At 43.2% G+C, this 26098-nt stretch overlaps 1 protein-coding gene across 1 annotated transcript in view; it reads left to right on the top strand.

The window, feature by feature from the left end:
• LOC311141745 (negative elongation factor B-like) overlaps positions 1-22704 on the top strand; it is a 28796-nt gene extending 6092 nt beyond the window's left edge. The window contains exons 2-13 of the mRNA XM_084177179.1: positions 10771-10931; positions 11038-11137; positions 11603-11833; positions 12201-12386; positions 12556-12668; positions 12780-12882; positions 13005-13100; positions 13326-13468; positions 17813-17919; positions 18031-18172; positions 18368-18476; positions 22128-22704. Coding sequence (XP_084033305.1) covers positions 10771-10931; positions 11038-11137; positions 11603-11833; positions 12201-12386; positions 12556-12668; positions 12780-12882; positions 13005-13100; positions 13326-13468; positions 17813-17919; positions 18031-18172; positions 18368-18476; positions 22128-22286 — 1650 coding nt within the window. The 3' untranslated portion in view covers positions 22287-22704. The remainder of the gene's footprint in view (positions 1-10770; positions 10932-11037; positions 11138-11602; positions 11834-12200; positions 12387-12555; positions 12669-12779; positions 12883-13004; positions 13101-13325; positions 13469-17812; positions 17920-18030; positions 18173-18367; positions 18477-22127) is intronic.
• Positions 22705-26098: the final 3394 nt, after the last annotated feature.

Raw genomic sequence — 26098 nt, 5'->3', positions numbered from 1 at the left:
CATCCGTTTTGTCACCAAAGCCCCATATACTACCCACCATTGTGACCTGTACGCTCTCGTTGGCTGGCCCTCACTACATATTCGTCGCCAAACCCACTGGCTCCAGGTCATCTATAAATCACTTCTAGGCAAATCCCCGCCTTATCTTAGATCATTGGTCACCATAGCAACACCCACCCATAGTATGCGTTCCAGCAGGTATATCTCACTGGTCATCCCCAAAGCCAACACCTCCTTTGGCCGCCATTCCTTCCAGTTCTCTGCTGCAAATGACTGAAACGAACTGCAAAAATCTCTGAAGCTGGAGACCCTTATATCCCTCACTAACTTTAAGCAACAGTTGTCAGAGCAGCTTACCGATCACTGCACCTGTACACAGCCCATCTGTAATTAGCCCACCCAACTACCTCATCCCCATATTGTTATTTACATTATTTATTTTGCTCATTTGCACCCCAGTATCTCTATTTGCACATCATCTTCTGCACATCTATCACTCCAGTGTTAATACTAAATTGTAATTATTTTGCACTTTGGCCTATTTATTGCCTTACCTCCATAACTTTCTACATTTGCACACACTGTATATAGAGTTTCTATTGTGTTATTGACTGTACGTTTTGTTTATTCCATATGTAACTCTGTGTTGTTGTTTTTATCGCACTGCTTTGCTTTATCTTGGCCAGGTCACAGTTGTAAATGAGAACTTGTTCTCAACTGGCTTACCTGGTTAAATAAAGGTTAAATAAAAAATAAAATACAAATAAAATGTTGTATATGACAATGAAATATTCTCATGATTACTGTCAAATGTGTTGCCAGCTTCAATTTTTACACATTTTCACCGAAAAAGTATATTTCAACACTGTCTGCTCAGGCAAATTTGCTCACTGCTAAACTTGGAACCAATCAGAACTCCTGTACATACCCCTCGTGATGAAGGCAGCCAATGGCCTGCTTCTATCTACGACGTAAACAGCACCTCTGATCTGCTGTGTGTTAAGAGGAATTATAAAATGGGTGGTTCGAGCCCTGAATGCTGATTCGCTGAAAGCCGTGGTATATGTAGCTCAGCTGGTAGAGCACGGCGCTTGTAACGCCAGGGTAGTGGGTTCGATCCCCGGGACCACCCATACACAAAAATGTATGCACGCATGACTGTAAGTCGCTTTGGATAAAAGCGTCTGCTAAATGGCATATTAAAAAATATATATATATATTTTTATATCAGACCGTATACCACGGGTATGACAAAATATTTATTGTTACTGCTCTAGCAATAAGGCACCTCTGGGGTTTGTGGTATGTGGGCAATATACCACGGCTAAGGGCTGTATTCAGGCACTCCGCATTGCGTCGTGCTTAAGAACAGACCTTAGCCGTGGTATATTGGCCATATACCACACCCCCTCGAGCCTTATTGCTTATCTAACCAGTGGGGAATGTAAGGATTTATACCTTTTTTTTTTATAAAATTGTTTTAATTTCTATTTCATCTTTACATTAATTGTAATAATTTTCAGATTTCATCTCTTCAGTTTGTGTTGGAAAGAGAAGGGTTAATACTCAATATAAAAAATTATCCAATCAGGATTTTCTTTGGTGGTCTCTGGGTAGAAAAATCTAGCTAGCTCAACCAGCCATTGGCTAGGCCTTCAGAAGCTGGACAGAAGGCCTCTGCCATTCAACTGTATTAGAGCAGAATTTTGGAGTGACAGTGGAATGAACCAATCACATTTTGACTTGCAAGGTTGGGAGCTTTTTTTTTAAAGTGACATATCGGCCTAGACAGGTCACTGCTGACAGCTCAAGAGGTAATGAATTAATCATACAGAATAGCAGGCTAATAAACAGCCAATACAGTAGGTGGCGGGAATACACAAAAAAGAGAAAGTAAAAAAAAGAGAAAGTAAGCAAGCAGTAGTTTTCCCATGCTGACGCTAGTAACGTTAGCTAACTTGTGTTGTAGTAGTGTGAAAATGGCGGCTGCAGCAGCTGTTATCAACTCCAAGGTGGATGTTGTTTGCTAATTTGTTAACATTACCCTTTTCAAGATTAACTTTCAAACTTTGTTTACAAATGATCATCTGGTTAGTGGCACTGTTTTTTTTGATGCAGCTCACTTGCTGTTAGCTATCTCGTTGAAAAGAATGACTGTGAAACATTGTTGCATTTAAACTTTAGATCACTGTTTAGTGTGATGAAAGTGGTTAAATATATTTGCAATGAGAAGGAATAGCTGGTTTGTTAATTTCATTTTGCACATGAAATGGTTGTGCTTTTGTATTGGTGTGACTTCTTGGGGCCTACTGGAGTGAATGGGCTGCCTATTCTTTAACATTATTTGATGCTGTCTGTTACTGCTGTCTCCTGTCTATCAGTAGTGTCTGTGTTTGACCAAAATTGGCTCTCCTTCAGCGTCATGTAGTGCAAAGGTATTACAGTTGCTGTCCTTTCAGCACTATGAGCCTGTCACCTTTGATGTGACACTGTTGTTGTCGCTATTGGTTATAGTGTGATAGTGGTGTTTGCTACCATAAGTTGTGTAAACAGTGCATTATTTTATGCTGTGTCGTGTCCATGCCGGTTCTGTCTCTGTGTGTGCGGCAGCCCGAAGCGCAGCCAGGCGTGTTTGATTAATTCATAATGTCATAAAAAGTATTGCTTCTCCTTCACTAGAACTAGAATGGTCCGACTAAAGAAGATATAATGTCGGTGCATTAATGATGCAATGTTTTCTGCTATTTTCTTGATTTTTTTTGTTCGATACAACGTATAGGAAGATTTTTGGTCCCTCTGAAGGCTTAGGTCCTATAGTCACGGTTCGCCACTGGAACTAACGTTAGCTCCCGAAGACTGAAATAAGATAAATATCTGTTTTTCGAGTGCACTTGAAATATGCAGAATGCAATACTAATGGTCTTGATCATATGAAGAGGTAACGCCATTGACCATTTAGCCAATTTATTGAAAGCTAGCCAATGTTACTAGCCTAGCTGCTAATATTGTCAATGTGCCTGCTCAGGAAGCTAGGGTTTCATTAGCTGTCTCTGTCAGTGAATTCAATTTATTTTGAATCATGTTTTGGCATGGTTGTCTCATTTCAAGGTTCTAGTTGCAGGCTTAAAGAAACATTAAATAAAATAATTAGCATAGAAACCCAAATAAAAGCATGTAGATGGAAAGATGTGTGTGTCGTGTATGCTAGAATTAAGGTTTACAAACGACAGCTGCATATGCATATTAACCAATACATATGGCATAGCCTACACATATGGCATACCTTGCAATGCAATCCTCTCTAAAAACAGTTGTACAATGTGCCCTGCAATAAGATAACCAGAGTTTGATTTCTAAACTAGATGAGTTCTCAAATAGCAGCTGCCCAATCCCATGGTGGGCATGCATAATGTTGGATGCATTAGAATATAAGATATGGAGAATGATAAAGGGCCTGTAGGATTATAGAAAAAGCAGTTGGGGAAATGAATGTTTGAGTTGCAAATACTAAATGTTCAGTGAATGTGAGTATATTTAGGTGGTTTAAATTATTAACTTTACTACTAACCTTATAAAAGTTGATGGTGCCAAAATCTTGCCAACGCATTTATTATTCTACTAACTATGACTGAGTGTGAGACATGTTTCCATAATGTACGTTTCATGCATATACACTACCGTTCAAAAGTTTGGGGTCACTTAGAAATGTCCTTGTTTTCGAAAGAAAAGCAATTTTTTTGTACATTAAAATGACATCAAATTGATCAGAAATACAGTGTAGACATTGTTAATGTTGTAAATGGCTATTGTAGCTGGAAACGGCTGATAAAAAAAAAATAGAAAATTGAATATCTACATAGGCCCATTATCAGCAACCATCAGTCCTGTGTTCCAATGGCAGGTTGTGTTTGCTAATCCAAGTTTATCATTTTAAAAGGCTAATTGATCATTAGAAAACCCTTTTGCAATTGTTAGCACTGCTGAAAACTGTTGTGCTGATTTAAAGAAGCAATAAAACTGGCCTTCTTGAGACTAGTTGAGTATCTGGAGCATCAGCAATTGTGGGTTCGATTACAGGATCAAAATGGCCAGAAACAAAGAACTTTCTTCTGAAACTCGTCAGTCTATTCTTGTTCTGAGAAATGAAGGCTATTCCATGCGAGAAATTGCCAAGAAACTGAAGATATCGTACAAACTGGCTCTAACCAGAATAGAAAGAGGAGTGGGAGGCCCCGGTGCACAACTGAGCAAGAGGACAAATACATTAGAGTGTCTAGTTTGAGAAACAGATGCCTCACAGGTCCTCAACTGGCAGCTTCATTAAATAGTACCCGCAAAACACCAGTCTCAACGTCAACATTGAAGAGGCGACTCCGGGATGCTGATCTTCTAGGCAGAGTTGCAAAGAAAAAGCCATATCTCAGACTGGCCAATAAAAAGAAAAGATTAAGATGGGCAAAAGAACAGAGACACTGGATAGAGGAAGATTGGAAAAAAGTGTTATGGACAGACAAATCTAAGTTTGAGGTGTTCGGATCACAAAGAAGAACATTTGTGAGACGCAGACCAAATGAAAAGATGCTGGAGGAGTGCTTGATGCCATCTGTCAAGCATGGTGGAAGCAATGTGATGGTCTGGGGGTGCTTTGGTGGTGGTAAAGTGGGAGATTTGTAAAGGGTAAAAGGGATCTTTAAGAAGGAAGGCTATCACTCCATTTTGCAACGCCATGCCATACCCTGTGGACGGCGCTTGATTGGAGCCAATTTCCTCCGACAACAGGATAATGACTCAAAGCACAGCTCCAAACTATGCAATAACTATTTAGGGAAGAAGCAGTGAGCTGGTATTTTGTCTATAATGGAGTGGCCAGTCACCGGATCTCAACCCTATTGAGCTGTTGTGGGAGCAGCTTGAGATGATGACAAATTGACAGCTTCAATTTTTCTGCATGTTATTGGAGAGGATGCATTGGACATTTACAATAGCTTTCAGCTAGACGAGGCAAACTTGACATTGACTGTGCTCATGGCTAGATTTGAGGAGTACTTTGTACCAAGCCAGAACGTCACGTTTTGAGAGCTACAAGTTTTTCTCTCATGATCAGAAACAGGGAGTCAGTTTTGACCAGTACTTGGTTGAGCTGAACACACTGAGCAAAACGTGTGAATTTGAAAATCTGAAAGACTCACTAGTGAAAGACCGGATAGTCTGTGGCATACTTGATAATGGACTCAAGGAGAGAGTGCTGCGTGAGCAAGATTTAACTTTGGATAAAGCAGTGAATGTGTCGAGCAGCTGAAACCACCAGAGCACGTCAGTGCATGCAATAAAAAGAGAGGCGCAACACACACAACGCTTTACAAAACAAAAATAAGCAAAAGAGAAAAATCAAAACACTACATGTGGAAAATGTGGAGTTATCCACAAGCCCAAAAATTGCCATGCATATGGCAAATCGTGTAACAACTGTGTGAAAAAGAATCATTTCTCAAAATGCTGCGAAGCTGAGGCTACAGAGAAAAAGGTTCACACAGTCAGAGGAGACTGAATAATTATTTGTTGATTCAGTGGATATATGCAATGCAGTAAAAGCTGAATGGATTGTGCCATTGACTGTGAATGAAACTATAATACCATTCAAGCTCGATACTGGAGCTCAGGTAAACCTGTTGTCGCTGGATGACTACAAAACACTGAAAGTGAAGGCAAAATACACCCTGTGAAAATCAAGGTTACTGGTTATACTGGGGAGAAAGTACCAGTTAAAGGAGGCTGTAAAGTAACTTTACAGCACAAAGGAAAACAGTTCAAAGCACAGCTGCTGATCGTGGAAAAGAGTGTACCGCCTATTCTCGGAATCAGTGCATGTGAAAAGCTCAATTTGGTGAAAAGAGTGTATGTAGTGACATCACAGACTGAAAATGACCAAGAATCGCTACTGGCTGAGTACGAGGACGTGTTTGAGGGTCTCGGATGTTTACCTGGAGAACACAAAATATGTACTGATGACAAAATTACTCCATTTGTGCATGCGTGCAGAAAAGTTCAATTTGCACTGAGGAAAAAGCTCAACGAGGAACTCGGACGCATGGAAAAGATGAAGGTCATCACAAAAATGGATGACCCTACAGATTGGGTAAGCTCACTGGTTATTGTGGTGGAAAAAGAACGGCGATCTCAGGATATGTCTAGACCCGAGAGATCTCAACAAAGCTATCAAGCAAGAGCATTTCAAGTTGCCAACCAGAGAAGAGATAATGTCGCAGTTTGCTGGAGCAAAGTGGTTCAGTAAGCTTGATGCCTCATCAGGATTTTGGCAAATGAAGCTAGATGATGCAAGCTCAAGGCTATGCACATTCACCACACCTGAGGGCAGGTAGTGATTTCTTCGTCTACCATATGGGATTCTCTCAGCGCCAGAGGTCTACCACAAGAGAATTCACATGGTCTTCGAGCACATTCCAGGAGTAGAGACCATGATGGACGACATTATCGTCTGGGGGTCCACAAAAGAAGAACACGACGCGCGAGTAAGACAAGTAGTGGACCTGACACGGAAAGTCAAGAACTTGTTCTCAACTGGCTTACCTGGTTAAATAAAGGTGAAATAAAATAAAAAATAAAAACCTGAAACTAAACAAAGACAAATGCGAGTTTGGTGTGAACACTTACCTTCGTGGGAGACGTACTTTTAGAGGATGGAGTCAAACCAGACCAGAGGAAAACATCAGCCATCAACAACATGGAGCGCCCGAAGAACAAGGACGACGTGAGACGCTTCATAGGCATGATCACCTACCTTGCAAAGTTCCTACCTCAACTGTCAGCACAGTCTGCTCCACTCAGATATCTTCTGGAACAGAAAAACAAATGGGAATGGTCCCATGAGCAGGAAAACTGCTTCAAAAACCTAAAGGCAATCACAGAAGAGCCAGTGCTCAGGTTCTATGATCCAGAGAAAAGCACAAGGATTTCTGCAGATGCATCACGGTTTGGCCTGGGAGCAGTTCTTCTGCAACAGCATGACGACACATGGCAACCTGTCGCTTATGTGTCCAGAGCCTTGACAGGCGCAGAAACAAGGTATGCACAAATAGAGAAAGAACTACTGGCGAGCACATGTGTGCGAAAGGTTTCACCAATACGTCTACGGACAAGCCTTCCAAGTAGAAACCGACCACAAACCATTGGTGTCAATCATGTCTAAGCCACTGAATGGTTGTCCGATGAGAATCCAGAGAATGTTGATCAGACTGCAAAAGTATGATGTGAAGATGATCTACACCCCGGGAAAGTTCATGTTCACCACCGACACTCTTTCTTGAGCAGTCGACAAGAACGAGAGCGCCGACACACAGAAAAACACTGAGATTCAGGCCTACGTCGACATGATCGTTGCATCACTTCCTGTTTCTTCTGAGAGAATGGCGCAGATCAAAAGAGAGACAGCAGCTGACCAAACAATACTAATAGGATGGCCTGCACAGAAAAACAACTGTCCAAGGAGAATACAGGATTACTGGATGTGCAGAGCAGAGCTCACTGTTGTGGATGACATAGTGTTCAAAGGCAACAAGACATGCTACAGAAAATACACGAGGGCCACTTGGGTGATGAAAAATGCAAACGACAAGCACAAGAAGTAATGTACTGGCCAAGAATGAACCAGGAAATCAGCCAGACCACTGCTTCATGTGAACTGTGTTTGACCTACAGGCCAAAGCAGCAAGCAGAACCGCTAATGCCTCATCCAGTACTCAACTGACCCTACTACAAAGTTGGAGTTGACCTTTTTGACTGCAAAGGCAAAAGTCACATTGTTGTTACCGACTACTACTCAAACTACCCTGAAGTAGCAACACTGCCAACTACCTCCAGCAAAGCTGTAATCACCTACAGTGAGGGAAAAAAGTATTTGATCCCCTGCTGATTTTGTAAGTTTGCCCACTGACAAAGACATGATCAGTCTATAATTTTAATGGTAGGTTTATTTGAACAGTGAGAGACAGAATAACAACAACAAAAAAATCCAGAAAAACACATGTCAAAAATGTTATTAATTGATTTGCATTTAAATGAGGGAAATAAGTATTTGACCCCTCTGCAAAACCCTTGTTGGCAATCACAGAGGTCAGATGTTTCTTGTAGTTGGCCACCAGGTTTGCACACATCTCAGGAGGGATTTTGTTCCACTCCTCTTTGCAGATCTTCTCCAAGTCATTAAGGTTTCGAGGTTGACGTTTGGCAACTCAAACCTTCAGCTCCCTCCACAGATTTTCTATGGGATTAAGGTCTGGAGACTGGCTAGGCCACTCCAGGACCTTAATGTGCTTCTTCTTGAGCCACTCCTTTGTTGCCTTGGCCTTGTGTTTTGGGACATTGTCATGCTGGAATACCCATCCACGACCCATTTTCAATGCCCTGGCTGAGGGAAGGAGGTTCTCACCCAAGATTTGATGGTACATGGCCCCGTCCATCGTCCCTTTGATGCAGCGAAGTTGTCCTGTCCCCTTAGCAGAAAAACACCCCCAAAGCATAATGTTTCCACCTCCATGTTTGACAGTGGGGATGGTGTTCTTGGGGTCATAGGCAGCATTCCTCCTCCTCCAAACACGGCGAGTTGAGTTGATGCCAAAGAGCTCGATTTTGGTCTCATCTGACCACAACACTTTCACCCAGTTCTCCTCTGAATCATTCAGATGTTCATTGGCAAACTTCAGACGGGCCTGTAAATGTGCTTTCTTGAGCAGGGGGACCTTGCGGGCCCTGCAGGATTTCAATCCTTCACGGCGTAGTGTGTTACAAATTGTTTTCTTGGTGACTATGGTCCCAGCTGCCTTCAGATCATTGACAAGATCCTCCTGTGTAGTTCTTGGCTGATTCCTCACCGTTCTCATGATCATTGCAACTCCACGAGGTGAGATCTTGCATGGAGCCCCAGGCCGAGGGAGATTGACAGTTCTTTTGTGTTTCTTCAATTTGCGAATATTCGCACCAACTGTTGTCACCTTCTCACCAAGCTGCTTGGTGATGGTCTTGTAGCCCATTCCAGCCTTGTGTAGGTCTACAATCTTGTCCCTGACATCCTTGGAGAGCTCTTTGGTCTTGGCCATGGTGGAGAGTTTGGAATCTGATTGATTGCTTCTGTGGACAGGTGTCTTTTATGCAGGTAACAAGCTGAGATTAGGAGCACTCCCTTTAAGTTCTCCTAATCTCAGCTCATTACCTGTATAAAAGACACCTGGGAGCCAGAAATCTTTCTGATTGAGAGGGGGTCAAATACTTATTTCCCTCATTAAAATGCAAATCAATTTATAACATTTTTGACATGCGTTTTTTCTGGATTTTGTTGTTGTTATTCTGTCTCTCACTGTTCAAATAAACCTACCATTTAAAATTATAGACTGATCATTTCTTTGTCAGTGGGCAAACATACAAAATCAGCAGGGGATCAAATACTTTTTTTCCTCCTCACTGTACTTGAAATCAGTCTTCGCAAGACATGGGGTTGCGTCTGAACTGTACTCGGACAATGGCCCGCAGTTCTCAAGTTCTGAATTCCGATCGTTCGCTAATGACTGGGGATTCCGACACAATACCTCCAGCCCCAACTACCCAAGGTCCAACGGCTTAGCAGAATGTTCAGTCAAAATAGTCAAATGTCTGATGATAAAGGCACACGATGGAAAGGAGGACTTCCTAAAAAGTATGATCTACTGCAGCACACCGCTGCAGAATGGACTTTCACCTGCACAAATGTTGATGGGACGTCGCATCAGAACCAACCTACCATCCATGAGGACTTGCTAACACCCAGAGGTGCTTACAACGTCAAACTCGCAAAGGAAAAACAGAAAGACAAACAAAAACAGCGACACAACAAAAGTGCAAGACACTTACCTGAACTGAAACCTGGAGATCATGTACGACTCCGAGACATCACTACAGGAACCTGGATGCAGCAAGGGTGCGTGCAGAGAGAAGTTGCACCGCGATCCTATGAGATCCAAACGGAGCATGGATCACAACTGAGACGAAACACAGTGGATCTAAGTCTTCAGCCATTCACTCAAGGGACTGAGGATCATCAGGAGGATACTGCTGAAGTGTCAAATGCCTTTACCAATGGACAATTGTCAGAACACCCTGACTGACAATGAACGCTGTCCAACTGCTTCAGGAAGCACGTCAGCAGAACGACCAAAAAGGACTGTCAGAGCCCTTGAAAGGCTTATTGAGGGGCATCTGGATTGGATGTTTTTGTTTACGTGAAAAGAAATAGCTCAATAGAGTATTGTTGGACAGAGACTGCATTTAGTTGAGAAAAAGAAAAAGGAGAAAGAAATGTGTATTATTGAAAATTGCATGTTATGCAGGTTGAGTAAACAAATGTGATGTGACATGTTTAGTTACAGAGAAAAAGTAGTTTTCTTTGTAAGGAAGGAAGATGTGTTGTTATGTGTTAAGGGGGGGGAGGTTGAAGAATGCCTTGCATGGCTACACAAGGAGATTTCTGGCTAAAGTATCAGTTTATTAAAAGTAGTTCAACCTACGCCCCGGTTTGTCATTATTCAAAGGAACAAACATAAGAAATAGTAAAAGTAACCTACCCAACCCTGGTAAGCAGGCTCCATGAGTAACGTTAGAGTACACAAAATTATCCCTGCAATGATTATCAAATGAATAACACCACCATGTCAGTGCATTGATTATTATCACACCTTCATCAGTCTGATGTCTTTGGTCTGTCTGGGCTGTGTTGTTTTGCAGACAGAAAATGGCATTTTGTTACCAACTCTTCAGTCAGCTCTTCCCTTTCTGGACCTTCACGGAACTCCTCGGTTGGAGTTTCACCAGTCTGTCTTTGACGAGCTTCGTGACAAGTTGATGGAGCGAGTCGCCACTATCGCAGAGGACAAGGATGAGGACCGGTGCGACATCTAAGCTAGTAAACAGCAGGTCTTCATAGAGAACTCATCAACAATTGTACATGTATGTTAGACATTGAGTTTCTGGGTATTCCTCCTCCCTCTACAGTTATGGTAAACTTGAAGAGCTGCTGGAGAAGAGCTTCCCGCTGGTGAAGATGCATTCCATTCAGCCAGTGGTCATGCAGGTGCTGAAGTATCTTCCAAAGGCAAGTCTCGGTCTTCCCACCTTCGAATCGAATCTGCATTAGGGGAAACAGCACCACTGTTCGTCCCAGCTCCTTTGTTATTGTTTTGTTGTTGAAACGGAGGAGAGGAGCCTCCGGCAGCATGGTAAAAACATGTCAAGTACATACTCTGCTGTTCAATTGCGCGTGCAATGATGTCCGAGGCGGGGGGAAAATACAGTGTTCGTTGTTTGCAGTAACTTCTTTGTTGTTTTAATATCTCAAACGGACGTGGCAGTTTCACCAATTAATGATTCTAGCTTTAAGTGAATGCACGTCATTAACCCACAATGCAGATCTTTTTCTATTTATAGTTCTTTGCACATCACAGTAGCCATGATAAGATGCTTGTTTTGCATGATTCTTTCTCCAAAGCACCTTGATCTCTACCACAGCTCAGTGTTTGAAATGTATGTCCTGATTTACTGTTTATTTTCCTATGAACAGGTGCCAGAGAAAAAGCTGAAGCTTGTGATGGCTGATAAGGAACTGTATAAAGTCTGTGCTGTTGAGGTGAAGAGGCAGATCTGGCAGGACAACCAGGCTCTCTTCGGAGATGAGGTCTCGCCCTTGCTTAAGCAGTATATCGTGGCGAAGGAGGCAGCACTTTTTAGCAACGATCTCTCCATTCTGCACAACTTCTTCAGCCCCTCCCCCAAATCAAGACGCCAAGGAGAGGTGAGCCACCCCAGTACATCTGGATGTTTTCATTACCTTTTGACTCCCAATAGATTCTGTTCACATTCCAATAAGCATTTGTTATGATTAGGGCCAGGAACCCATTATAACAAGTAGGGCTGTGACGATACCAGTATCGCAATATTTTTTGGGACAACATAACAATGTTTAAAATTGTTTTCCTAAAGAAGTTAAATCTGCTTTGTGTTTTGTTTCCTTGCCACGATACTAACAAGTATCGCATACTGGTATCGTCCCGGCCCTAATAACAAGAGTCCATCGTTTTTCCTCCTCAGTCAACCATTTGTTGGTCTGTACATTCAAGAGAGAGTTGGGTGTGCTTGAGACAAACCCTTTTTCTGTATAGGTAGTCTTGAAACTGACCCAGATGATTGGGAGGAATGTGAAGCTGTATGACATGGTGCTCCAGTTTCTGCGAACACTTTTCCTGCGTACTCGTAACGTCCACTACTGCACCCTGCGTGCAGAGCTGCTCATGTCACTCCATGACCTGGACATCAGCGAGATCAGCTCAGTAGACTCCTGCCACAAGGTATGCCCAAACCCTGGGAAAGAGACTCTGCAACTCATCTGAGTTGCTTTCTGTAGTCAAACAGGAAAAGTATTGATTTCAAATATATATATATATTTTTTTGCAAATATGTTGGCGAATGTTTGGCATGCTGATGCAGAGTGCTGTATTTATGTCTATATCTTGGCAGTTCACCTGGTGCTTGGATGCCTGTATCCGTGAGAAGTTTGTGGATGCCAAGCGAGCCCGGGAGTTGCAAGGGTTTCTGGATGGAGTGAAGAAAGGACAGGAGCAAGTACTTGGGTGAGAGAAGAAGAATGGAGGAAATGTGATTGAACATGGCTTATCATTGCAACATTTTTAGGATTAATAAAAATATGTGACAAAAATGTTAAAGGTCTTCTTGCTTTCCAGTGACCTGTCCATGATACTGTGTGACCCATTTGCCAGTAACACCCTGGTTTTGAGTACGGTCCGAAACCTGCAAGAATTGCTAAGCCAGGACGCTCTACCCAGAGTAAGACATTCAATGTTGTCATTTGTGGCCTTATGTTTTTGTGTCCATTTCCATATTCTGTCAATGCTATGTGGAGACCTATTGCCACTACTAAAGAGAGATGTTACTGTGTGAATGAACAGGACAGTCCAGACCTGATGCTGCTACTCAGAATGCTGTCTCTTGGACAAGGTGCTTGGGATATGATTGACAGCCAGGTCTTTAAAGAGCCTCGATTGGTATGCAGTCACTTCTTATTTCCACTAGTATTATTTTATAATCATGTATTTTTCTTCAGTGAGTTTACCTGTCTGTATTACATTACTTATGAGCTACATGGCAACAATAGTTTGATGTGCAGAGCAGGAAAATAACCTCTTTACAATTAACTACAGCTAGATGGGGTAAATGCGACAAAACCAGCCAGGGCAGAGACTCATCATATTTGATTCCTTCCCTCTCAGGAACTGGAAGTTGTGACCCGTTTTCTCCCAGCCATGTTGTCAGTACTTGTGGACGACTACACCTTCACTGTAGAACAGAAACTCCCTAGTGAGGATAAGACCTCCCTCTCCTACCCCACAGCCCTGCCTGATAACTTCAGCAAGTAACTACTGGGATGGGATGTCACACAGGGGAAGGGGTTAGAATGGGACATACTGTTACTTTGTAAGACTTGGCATGCCTGTATTTCAATTTTGTAAATGTGTGTTGACATTAAGAACATTATCATGTTGTTTACTCCAATTAGGGAAGGGGTGGTGGGGTTGGAAAGTAATAAAGGGAAATATATTTTTAAAAGTGTGTGTGTGTGTGTGTGTGTGTGTGTGTGTGTGTGTGTGTATGTATGTGTGTGTGTATATACACTGCTCAAAAAAATAAAGGGAACACTAAAATAACACATCCTAGATCTGAATGAATGAAATAATCTTATTAAATACTTTTTTCTTTACATAGTTGAATGTGCTGACAACAAAATCACACAAACATTATCAATGGAAATCAAATGTATCAACCCATGGAGGTCTGGATTTGGAGTCACCCTCAAAATTAAAGTGGAAAACCACACTACAGGCTGATCCAACTTTGATGTAATGTCCTTAAAACAAGTCAAAATGAGGCTCAGTAGTGTGTGTGTGGCCTCCACGTGCCTGTATGACCTCCCTACAACGCCTGGGCATGCTCCTGATGAGGTGGCGGTCTCCTGAGGGATCTCCTCCCAGACCTGGACTAAAGCATCCGCCAACTCCTGGACAGTCTGTGGCGCAACGTGGCGTTGGTGGATGGAGCGAGACAAGATGTCCCAGATGTGCTCAATTGGATTCAGGTCTGGGGAACGGACGGGCCAGTCCATAGCATCAATACCTTCCTCTTGCAGGAACTGCTGACACACTCCAGCCACATGAGGTCTAGCATTGTCTTGCATTAGGAGGAACCCAGGGCCAACCGCATCAGCATATAAAATATAATATGCCATTTAGCAGACGCTTTTATCCAAAGCGACTTACAGTCATGTGTGCATACATTTTTGTGTATGGGTGGTCCCGGGGATCGAACCCACTACCCTGGCGTTACAAGCACCGTGCTCTACCAGCTGAGCTACAGAGGACCACACAGCATATGGTCTCACAAGGGGTCTGAGGATCTCATCTCGGTACCTAATGGCAGTCAGGCTACCTCTGGCGAGCACATGGAGGGCTGTGCGGCCCCCCAAAGAAATGCCACCCCACACCATGACTGACCCACCGCCAAACCGGTCATGCTGGAGGATGTTGCAGGCAGCAGAACGTTCTCCACGGCATCTCCAGACTCTGTCACGTCTGTCACGTGCTCAGTGTGAACCTGCTTTCATCTGTGAAGAGCACAGGGCGCCAGTGGCGAATTTGCCAATCTTGGTGTTCTCTGGCAAATGCCAAACGTCCTGCACGGTGTTGGGCTGTAAGCACAACCCCCACCTGTGGACGTCGGGCCCTCATACCACCCTCATGGAGTCTGTTTCTGACCGTTTGAGCAGACACATGCACATTTGTGGCCTGCTGGAGGTCATTTTGCAGGGCTCTGGCAGTGCTCCTCCTGCTCCTCCTTGCACAAAGGCGGAGGTAGCAGTCCTGCTGCTGGGTTGTTGCCCTCCTACGGCCTCCTCCACGTCTCCTGATATACTGGCCTGTCTCCTGGTAGCGCCTCCATGCTCTGGACACTACGCTGACAGACACAGCAAACCTTCTTGCCACAGCTCGCATTGATGTGCCATCCTGGATGAGCTGCACTACCTGAGCCACTTGTGTGGGTTGTAGACTCCGTCTCATGCTACCACTAGAGTGAAAGCACCGCCAGCATTCAAAAGTGACCAAAACATCAGCCAGGAAGCATAGGAACTGAGAAGTGGTCTGTGGTCACCACATGCAAAACCAGTCCTTTATTGGGGGTGTCTTGCTAATTGCCTATAATTTCCACCTGTTGTCTATTCCATTTGCACAACAGCATGTGAAATTTATTGTCAATCAGTGTTGCTTCCTAAGTGGACAATTTGATTTCACAGAAGTGTGATTGACTTGGAGTTACATTGTGTTGTTTAAGTGTTCCCTTTATTTTTTTGAGCAGTGTGTGTATATATGTGTGTGTGAGATAGATAGATTATATCATTCTATATATATATATATATATATATATATATATATATATATATATATATATATACACACACACACAGTGGGGAGAACAAGTATTTGATACACTGCCGATTTTGCAGGTTTTCCTACTTACAAAGCATGTAGAGGTCTGTAATTTTTTATCATAGGTACACTTCAACTGTTAGAGACGGAATCTAAAACAAAAATCCACAAAATCACATTGTATGATTTTTAAGTAATTAATTTGCAATTTATTGCATGAAATAAGTATTTGATACATCAGAAAAGCATAACTTAATATTTGGTACAGAAACCTTTGTTTGCAATTACAGAGATCATACGTTTCCTGTAGGTCTTGACCAGGTTTGCACACACTGCAGCAGGGATTTTGGCCCACTCCTCCATACAGACCTTCTCCAGATCCTTCAGGTTTCAGGGCTGTTGCTGGGCAATACGGACATTCAGCTCCCTCCAAAGATTTTCTATTGGGTTCAGGTCTGGAGACTGGCTAGGCCACTCCAGGACCTTGAGATTCTTCTTACGGAGCCACTCCTTAGTTGCCCTGGCTGTGTGTTTCGGGTCGTTGTCATGCTGGAAGACCCAGCCACGACCCATCTTCAATGCTCTTACTGAGGGAAGGAGGTTGTTGGCCAAGATCTCGCGATACATGGCCCCATCCATCCTCCCCTCAATACGGTGCAGTCGTCCTGTCCCCTTTGCAGAAAAGCATCCCCAAAGAATGATGTTTCCACCTCCATGCTTCACGGTTGGGATGGTGTTCTTGGGGTTGTACTCATCCTTCTTCTTCCTCCAAACACAGCGAGTGGAGTTTAGACCAAAAAGCTCTATTTTTGTCTCATCAGACCACATGACCTTCTCCCATTCCTCCGCTGAATCATCCAGATGGTCATTGGTAAACTTCAGACGGGCCTGGACATGCGCTGGCTTGAGCAGGGGGACCTTGCGTGCCGTGCAGGATTTTAATCCATGACGGCGTAGTGTGTTACTAATGATTTTCTTTGAGACTGTGGTCCCAGCTCTCTTCAGGTCATTGACCAGGTCCTGCCGTGTAGTTCTGGGCTGATCCCTCACCTTCCTCATGATCATTGATGCCCCACAAGGTGATCTTGCATGGAGCCCCAGACCGAGGGTGATTGACCGTCATCTTGAACTTCTTCCATTTTCTAATAATTGTGCCAATCTCACCAAGCTGCTTGCCTATTGTCCTGTAGCCCATCCCAGCCTTGTGCAGGTCTACAATTTTATCCCTGATGTCCTTACACAGCTCTCTGGTCTTGGCCATTGTGGAGAGGTTGGAGTCTGTTTGATTGAGTGTGTGGACAGGTGTCTTTTATACAGGTAACGAGTTCAAACAGGTGCAGTTAATACAGGTAATGAGTGGAGAACTGGGGGGCTTCTTAAAGAAAAACTAACATGTCTGTGAGAGCTGGAATTCTTACTGGTTGGTAGGTGATCAAATATTTATGTCATGCAATAAAATGCAAATTAATTACTTAAAAATCATACAATGTGATTTTCTGGATTTTTGTTTTAGATTCCGCCTCTCACAGTTGAAGTGTACCTATGATAAAAATTACAGACCTCTACATGCTTTGTAAGTAGGAAAACCTGCAAAATCGGCAGTGTATCAAATACTTGTTCTCCCCACTGTATATGCGAGAAGAAGAAAAAACATGGGGGATTGGAAGTGATGCAGACAATTACATTGATGGAAGTTACAATCTATCTGCAATATTAAAGCTGATCTACCCCCTAAAAAAAAGAGAATATTATCATGTAAAAAATGTAGAATGTAAAACACGTAGTATTGAGATTCTAAAATATACATTGAAATTATCAATGTTATTTACGGTGTACATGAAACTGCTATACGTTTAATGAGGACAGACCTGGGTTAAAATAATATTTAGGGTATTTCAATTACTTTCAAAGGTATTTGGAAGTAAGTATTTTTAGATATTTTTATTTATTTGAAAAGACAAGTAGTTGAATATTGGAATGTATTTGGAAATGCACTTGGAATGTATTTGGAAAGTTTTTGAAAATACTCAAATACACTCAAATACACAAATACACTCAAATACACTCCCATGCATTTAACTCAGGTATTTAAAAATAGTATTTGAAATAAGTATTTGAAAATACTTCCAATAGAAGTAGTTGATTCGTGCCACATAATTTGAAAATACTCAAATACACAGAAAATAAGTATTTAAATAACATACTCAAATACACATGTATTTGAACCCAGGTCTGAATGAGGACCCTCTTTGATTAAAGTAAGTTCTCCCCTGCACTAGGTACCTGCAGGAGAACAGGGTGGCTTGTGAGATGGGTCTGTACTACGCACTCCACATTGCCAAGCAGAGGAACAAGAATGCCTTACAAAGGTTACTTCCTGCATTGGGTAGGTTCTGCACTTGTTTTGCCACAGGTTAATAGAAGGAAAGAAATTGTGTTAGTAAATTGTTGTTAACCTGGCTCTCACCATTGTTTTGTCTCTGTCTTGTAACTGTAGTGGAGACCTACAATGACATGGCCTTTGGGGACATCTTCCTGCACCTCCTGACAGGACACCTCACCTTGCTCTCTGATGAGTTTGGGACTGAAGAGTTCTGCTCTGCCGTGTTTGATGGCTTCCTCCTCACCTCTTTCTCCAGGTCTGTCTTGTCCTGGGACATACAGGAGATTACTGCGAATATTGCATTTGAAATTAATGGAAATGTTACTTCACATTTATGAAATGTGTGAAATTGAGGTAGAGTACTATACTTCCTGTACTAATGGTAATATATTTTGCCTTTCTTATCTCACATAAACCATAACTCCCTAACATATTTATATGTGTATTCCAGTAAAGAAAATGTCCACAGACACAACTTACGCCTGTTGCTTCACCTTCACCAGAAAGTGCTGCCATCTTGTGTGGAGACCTTAGTGAAAACCCTGGAACCACCAAAACAGGTGGGCAAACTGCCACATTGCATGAAATAGGTTCCAAATGTATGTAAGAGATTGAGATTGAACGGGATCCTGAGCGCTTACAAATTCGTAACATATTGTACGAATTGCAATTCACTATTGCAGGTTTATTATATCTTTTTTATTTGCACAATATATCATACTAAATAGATGATGTTGTGCACAATTTTCAGCGACCCGTTTTTGCTTGTGAGCGCTGCTTTCAGAATTACTGGTGTAAATTCTACAAAACCTTTTAACGCATCTTTAATTGAAACACCTGAATAACTAATGGTGTAATCATGCATTTTTCCCATGAAAACATTATATTAACCACATAAGATCAATGATTGGGGTTAGGTTAATATATTTAGTCTGTGGCTCACACTAGGTGGTGAGTGTTTGGGGGCGGAGCCAGTCTAGGAATATCCAATCACACAACATGATTGTTGTAGACACACCACTTCGCATATAAGTGGCCGTAATGCGCTCTCATCTAACTTCTTTCATCTTCCTCACGGATTTGATGTAGATCCTCTACGACTCTCCTAAGGATGGACTTGGACCTCTGCTTTCCTGCTAACCTGGTCACAGGTGGACCATAAAGGACTCCGCCGCCAAGCATAGGATAGCAGCTTCTCGCGAGAGAGGATTGAGCTCACAACGAAAACTACTTCTCAGTGTCTAGGCTCACGGTCATTCGTCGCAGATGCTTCAAGGTCCCGCCCCAACGATTCCCGTGGAGGAAAGAGAGGGAGACGGTCCTAGGGGTCCCTCCCCACCGGCAGAGGGGAGCAGGTCATTGTTCACACGATGTTCGGCCCTGCCCCCTCCCGGGCTGAATATTGCAGGAGGGGCATGTCTGCTCCACCAGAGCGCGTTCCCCAGTGCAGCGACCAATTGTTTTATATCAAAGCACAGGAAAGATGGAGCAGACCACTTTCCCCGGAGTGTCCTACATACCGTAGCGCTCCCCTCGACACCCTTGTTAGTCGAGTCAGAGGCCGGAAGACAATATTTAAGTTGCCACAAAGCACTGTCCCCGTTCCGTGTGCATTTATTGCCTTTTCATATGAAAATACCACTGTTGCACCAAAGCGTTTCGCCAAGGGCACAGAACATGTTACGGCAGTGACCAACTTGCCACACAGGCAGAGAACTGGTGTGTGTGCACAGTCCATCCCTGGGTTCTATCCATCCATGGTTACGAGAGGCTACCGAACTCAGTTCGCCAGAGAACCTCCCACATTCAACAGAATGTTGGTTTCAGTAGCGACTGGCGACTCAGCTCAAATACTAGAACCGGAGATCTCCTCTCTGTTGAGCAAAAGGGAGATCAAAGTAGTAGTAGTCCCGTGTAGCTCAGTTGGTAGAACATGGCGCTTGCAACGCCAGGGTTGTGGGTTCGATTCCCATGGGGGACCAGTATGAAAATGTATGCACTCACTAACTGTAAGTCGCTCTGTAAAAGAGCGTCTGCTAAATGACTAAAATGTAAAATGTAGCAGCAGCAGAAGCCCAGAGCGGTTTTTCCTGGTTCCCAAGAAGGGTAGGGCAGCGCCGCCATTTTGGACCTACGGGTCCTCAACAACTATCTGAGAAAGTTCACGTTCTGTATGCTTACGCAAAACGTGTGGTCTCTCTTCATTCGTCAAGGCTATTGGTTCATTACAATCGATCTGCAGGATGCCTATTTTCACAAGCGTTCTGCCAGAACACAGGAGATTTCTCAGGTTTGCCTTTTGAGGCAGCTCTATGATATGAGTGAGGTGTCTCATCATGTTTCCCTTCACGCTCTGCGTAAGGAAGACAACATGTACTTAGAAGTGAGATGAACACGTATTACAGCATCTTACACTATCGGTCAAAAGTTTTAGAACACCTACTCATTCAAGGGTTTTTCTATATGTTTAGTGTTTTCTACATTGTAGAATAATAGTGAAGACATCAAAACTATGAAATAACACATGGAATCATGTAGTAACCAAAAAAGTGTTAAACAAAACAAAATATATTTTATATTTGAGATTCTTCATATAGCCACCCTTTGCCTTGATGACAGCTTTGCACACTCTTGACATTCTCTCAACCAGCTTCACCTGGAATGCTTTTCCAACAGTCTTGAAGGCGTTCCCACATGCTGAGCACTTGTTGGCTGCTTTTCCTTCACTCTGCCGTCCGACTCATCCCAAACCATCTCAATTGGTTTGAGGTTGGGGGATTGTGGAGGCCATGTCATCTGATGCAGCACTCCATCACTCTCCTTCTTGGTAAAATAGCCCTTACACAGCTTGGAGGTGTGTTGGGTCGTTGTCCTGTTGAAAAACAAATGATAGTCCCACTAAGCCCAAACCAGATGGGATGGCGTATCGCTGCAGAATGCTGTGGTAGCCATGCTGGTTAAGTGTGCCTTGAATTCTAAATAAATCACAGACAGTGTCACCAGCAAAGCACCCCCACACCATAACACCTCCTCCTCCATGCTTTACGGTGGGAACTACACATGCAGAGATCATACGTTCACCCACACCGCGTCTCACAGAGACACAGAGGTTGGAACCAGAAATCTCAAATTTGGACTCCAGACCAAAGGACAAATGTCCAGCGGTCTAATGTCCATTACTCGTGTTTCTTGGCCCAAGCAAGTCTCTTCTTATTATTGGTGTCCTTTAGTAGTGGTTTCTTTGCAGCAATTTGACCACGAAGGCCTGATTTACACAGTCCCCTCTGAACAGTTGCTGTTGAGATGTGTCTGTGACTTGAACTCTGTGATGCATTTATTTGGGCTGCAATCTGAGGCTGGTAACTCTAATGAACTTGTCCTCTGCAGCAGAGGTAACTCTGGGTCTTCCATTCCTGTGGCGGTCCTCATGAGAGCCAGTTTAATCATAGCACTTGATGGTTTTTGCGACTGCACAAAGTTCTTGAAATGTTCTGTATTGACTGACCTTCATGTCTTAAAGTAATGATGGACTGTTCTTGCCATAATATGGACTTGGTGTTTTACCAAATAGGGCTATCTTCTGTATAACCCCCTACCTTGTCACAACACAACTGATTGTCTCAAATGCATTGAGAAGGCACACATGTTAATTGAAATGCATTCTAGGTGACTACCTCATGAAGCTGGTTGAGAGAATGCCAAGGGTGCAAAGCTATTTGTGGCTATTTGAAGAATCTCAAATATAAAATATATTTTGATTTGTTTAACACTTTTTTGGTTACTACATGATTCCATATGTGTTATTTCATAGTTTTGATGTCTTCACTATTATTCTACAATGTAGAAAATAGTAAAAATAAAGAAAAACCCTTGAATGCGTAGGTGTTCTAAAACTTTTGACCGGTAGTCTATATTTGGATCTTCCTAGATTGGCTCCGCCCCCAGGCAATCCCCATTGTGAGACTCTTCACTCATAATATCATAGAGCTGGGGTTACATCAAGTAACCTTACGTTTTACAGTTCTGACAATTTACATGTTTGTTTTTTTACTCTGAACTTCACCTATGGCTTATAACAGAGTTTTTCCTAGTCAGGTCACATAGTCACGTACCATAGTCAGGGCCATGGGAAAGCTCCTGGCCCAATGACACAGCTACTGTATTTCCATATTCTTCATTCTCTGTTCTCCGTGCTTCTCTGGTGTCCACAGAGCAGTGACCAGGTAAAGGAGCTGTACACCCAGCTGACAGAGAAAGTGGAGGCCCAAAGGAAGAGTCCTCCCCAGCCAGACAAAGCCCCCTCCCTGGACCTGGGGCTCCATCCTGTTAAAGTGCCCACTACAGCCTCCACTCCAACAACATCGCTCTGAGAGAGGTGGTGGGAATGAGTAGCAAAAGAAGGAAACCCAGTGGTCTGAAAAAAGGATGCTGATATTACATGTAGAATTTAGGTCGGCTCATGAAACCACATAAAAAATTACAAAATGTAATTTCCTCTATAGGTACTGTGGTCAAGGTTTAGTTCATTTTCTAATGCTTGTTTTTTTTAAGATGTCTTATTTGAAGCAGTCTTCCGGCTTTAAAAATGTAACTCATTTGCCAATGTTTTTCAGTGTGAATTATTACTTTTAATTTTATAAATATGTAGTCTTGCTTAATTATTGTTGAAAGTATATTTTCTTATGTACTGTAATCTAGCTAGACTGAATGTAAATGTGTATGTACTGTTTGGTTTGTGTCAGTGGTGAGGCAAGCTGTAAATAAAATAATTTAGAAGTTTATACTATATATACAAGAGTATGTGGACACCCCTTCAGCCATGCAATTTCCATAGACAAACATTGGCAGTAGAATGGCCTTACTGAAGAGCTCAGTGACTTTCAACGTGGCACCGTCATAGGATGCCACCTTTCCAACAAGTCTGTTTCTGCCCTGCTAGAGCTGCCCCGGTCAACTGTAAGTGCTGTTATTGTGAAGTGGAAATGTCTAGGAACAACAACAGCTCAGCTGCGAAGTGGTAGGCCACACAAGCTCACAGAATGGGACCGCCGAGTGCTGAAGCGCGTAAAAACAGTCTGTCCTCCTTTGCAACACTCACTACCGAGTTCCAAACTGCCTCTGGAAGCAAGGTCAGCACAAGAACTGTTCGTCGGGAGCTTCATGAAATGGGTTTCCATGGCCGAGCAGACTCACACAAGCCTAAGATCACCATGCGCAATGCCAAGCATCGGCAGGAGTGGTGTAAAGCTCGCTGCCATTGGACTCAGGAGCAGTGGAATGCATTCTCTGGAGTAATGAATCACTCTTCACCATCTGGCAGTCTGACGGACAAATCTGGGTTTGGCGGATGCCAGGAGAACGCTACCTGCCCGAATGCATGGTGCCAACTGTAAAGTTTGGTGGAGGAGGAATAATGGTCTGGGGCTGTTTTTCATGGTTCGGGCTAGGCCCCTTAGTTGCAGTGAAGGGAAATCTTAACGCTACAGCATACAATGACATTCTAGACGATTCTGTGTTCCAATAATGCTCTTGTGACTGAATGGAAGCAAGTCCCGCAGCAATGTTCCAACATCTAGTGCACATGTGTCAAACTCATTCCACGGAGGGCCGAGTGGCTGCGGGTTTTCACTCCTCCCTTGTCCTTGATTGATGAATTAAGGTCACTAATTAGTAAGGAACTCCCCACACCTGGTTGTCTAGGGCTTAATTGAAAGGAAAAACCAAAAACCTGCAGACACTAGGCCCTCCATGGAATGAGTTTGACACCCCTGATCTAGTGGAAAGCCTTCCCAGAAGAGTGGAGGCTGTTATAGCAGCAAAGGGGGACCAACTCCATATTAATGCCCATGAATTTGGAATGAGATGTTCGACGAGCATGTTCCACATACTTTTGAACATGTAGTCTATCTTGAAGTCCAAAAATATTACAAATGGAAGTTGTCAAGGGAAGCAATGACTCATACAGGAATTAAAATATCAAACATACAGTATGTTGAAACTATAGCAGCCAGACCTTTTTATTTCACCTCAGACCTAAGGAAAGTAAAAGTGGTGTAAGTGAAAATACTTTAAAATACTACTTAAGTATTTTAGGGGGGTATTTGTACTTTACCATTTATAGTTTTGACAACTTTTACTTCACTACATTCCTAAAGAAAATGATGTACTTTTTACTCCATATATACTGCTCAAAAAAATAAAGGGAACACTTAAACAACACAATGTAACTCCAAGTCAATCACACTTCTGTGAAATCAAACTGTCCACTTAGGAAACAACACTGATTGACAATACATTTCACATGCTGTTGTGCAAATGGAATAGACAACAGGTGGAAATTATAGGCAATTAGCAAGACACCCTCAATAAAGGACTGGTTTTGCATGTGGCTGATGTTTTGGTCACTTTTGAATGCTGGCGGTGCTTTCACTCTAGTGGTAGCATGAGACGGAGTCTACAACCCACATAAGTGGCTCAGGTAGTGCAGCTCATCCAGGATGGCACATCAATGCGAGCTGTGGCAAGAAGGTTTGCTGTGTCTGTCAGCGTAGTGTCCAGAGCATGGAGGCGCTACCAGGAGACAGGCCAGTACATCAGGAGACGTGGAGGAGGCCGTAGGAGGGCAACAACCCAGCAGCAGGACTGCTACCTCCGCCTTTGTGCAAGGAGGAGCAGGAGGAGCACTGCCAGAGCCCTGCAAAATGACCTCCAGCAGGCCACAAATGTGCATGTGTCTGCTCAAACGGTCAGAAACAGACTCCATGAGGGTGGTATGAGGGCCCGACGTCCACAGGTGGGGGTTGTGCTTACAGCCCAACACCGTGCAGGACATTTGGCATTTGCCAGAGAACACCAAGATTGGCAAATTCGCCACTTGCGCCCTGTGCTCTTCACAGATGATAGCAGGTTCACACTGAGCACATGTGACAGACGTGACAGAGTCTGGAGACGCCGTGGAGAACGTTCTGCTGCCTGCAACATCCTCCAGCATGACCGGTTTGGCGGTGGGTCAGTCATGGTGTGGGGTGGCATTTCTTTGGGGGACCGCACAGCCCTCCATGTGCTCGCCAGAGGTAGCCTGACTGCCATTAGGTACCGAGATGAGATCCTCAGACCCCTTGTGAGACCATATGCTGGTGCGGTTGGCCCTGGGTTCCTCCTAATGCAAGACAATGCTAGACCTCATGTGGCTGGAGTGTGTCAGCAGTTCCTGCAGGAGGAAGGCATTGATGCTATGGACTGGCCCGCCCGTTCCCCAGACCTGAATCCAATTGAGCACATCTGGGACATCATGTCTCGCTCCATCCACCAACGCCACGTTGCACCACAGACTGTCCAGGAGTTGGCGGATGCTTTAGTCCAGGTCTGGGAGGAGATCCCTCAGGAGACCATCCGCCACCTCATCAGGAGCATGCCCAGGCGTTGTAGGGAGGTCATACAGGCACGTGGAGGCCACACACACTACTGAGCCTCATTTTGACTTGTTTTAAGGACATTACATAAAAGTTGGATCAGCCTGTAGTGTGGTTTTCCACTTTAATTTTGAGGGTGACTCCAAATCCAGACCTCCATGGGTTGATAAATTTGATTTCCATTGATAATTTTTGTGTGATTTTGTTGTCAGCACATTCAACTATGTAAAGAAAAAAGTATTTAATAAGATTATTTCATTCATTCAGATCTAGGATGTGTTATTTAAATGTTCCCTTTATTTTTTGTAGCAGTGTATTTTCCCTGACACCCAACAGTACTCGTTACATTTTGACTGCTTAGCGGGACAGGTAAAGGGTCCAATTCACGCACTTATCAAGAGAACACCCCTGGTCATCTCTACTGCCTATGATCTGGCAGACTCACTAAACACACAGTCCATTTGTAAATTATGTCTGCGTGCTGGAGTGTGCCCCTGGCTATCCGTAAATATTTTTTTTATGGTGCCGTCTGGTTTGCTTAATATAAGGAAAGAGATTATTTATACTTTTACTTTTTATACTTCAGTATATTTAAAACCCAATACTTGACTTTTACTCAAGTAGTATTTTACTGGGTGACTTTTACTTGAGTCATTTTCTATTAAGGTATCTTTACTTTTACTCAAGTATGATAATTGGGTACTTTTTCCACCACTGATGTCGAGTGACATCACTGAAGAACATGGACTCGAATCTTGCTGTTTTCAGGA

The sequence above is a fragment of the Coregonus lavaretus genome (genome assembly GCF_964263955.1).
Source record: "Coregonus lavaretus genome assembly, chromosome: 14".
NCBI classification, from domain to species: domain Eukaryota; kingdom Metazoa; phylum Chordata; class Actinopteri; order Salmoniformes; family Salmonidae; genus Coregonus; species Coregonus lavaretus.
This window is presented reverse-complemented; position numbering and strand designations above follow the sequence as displayed.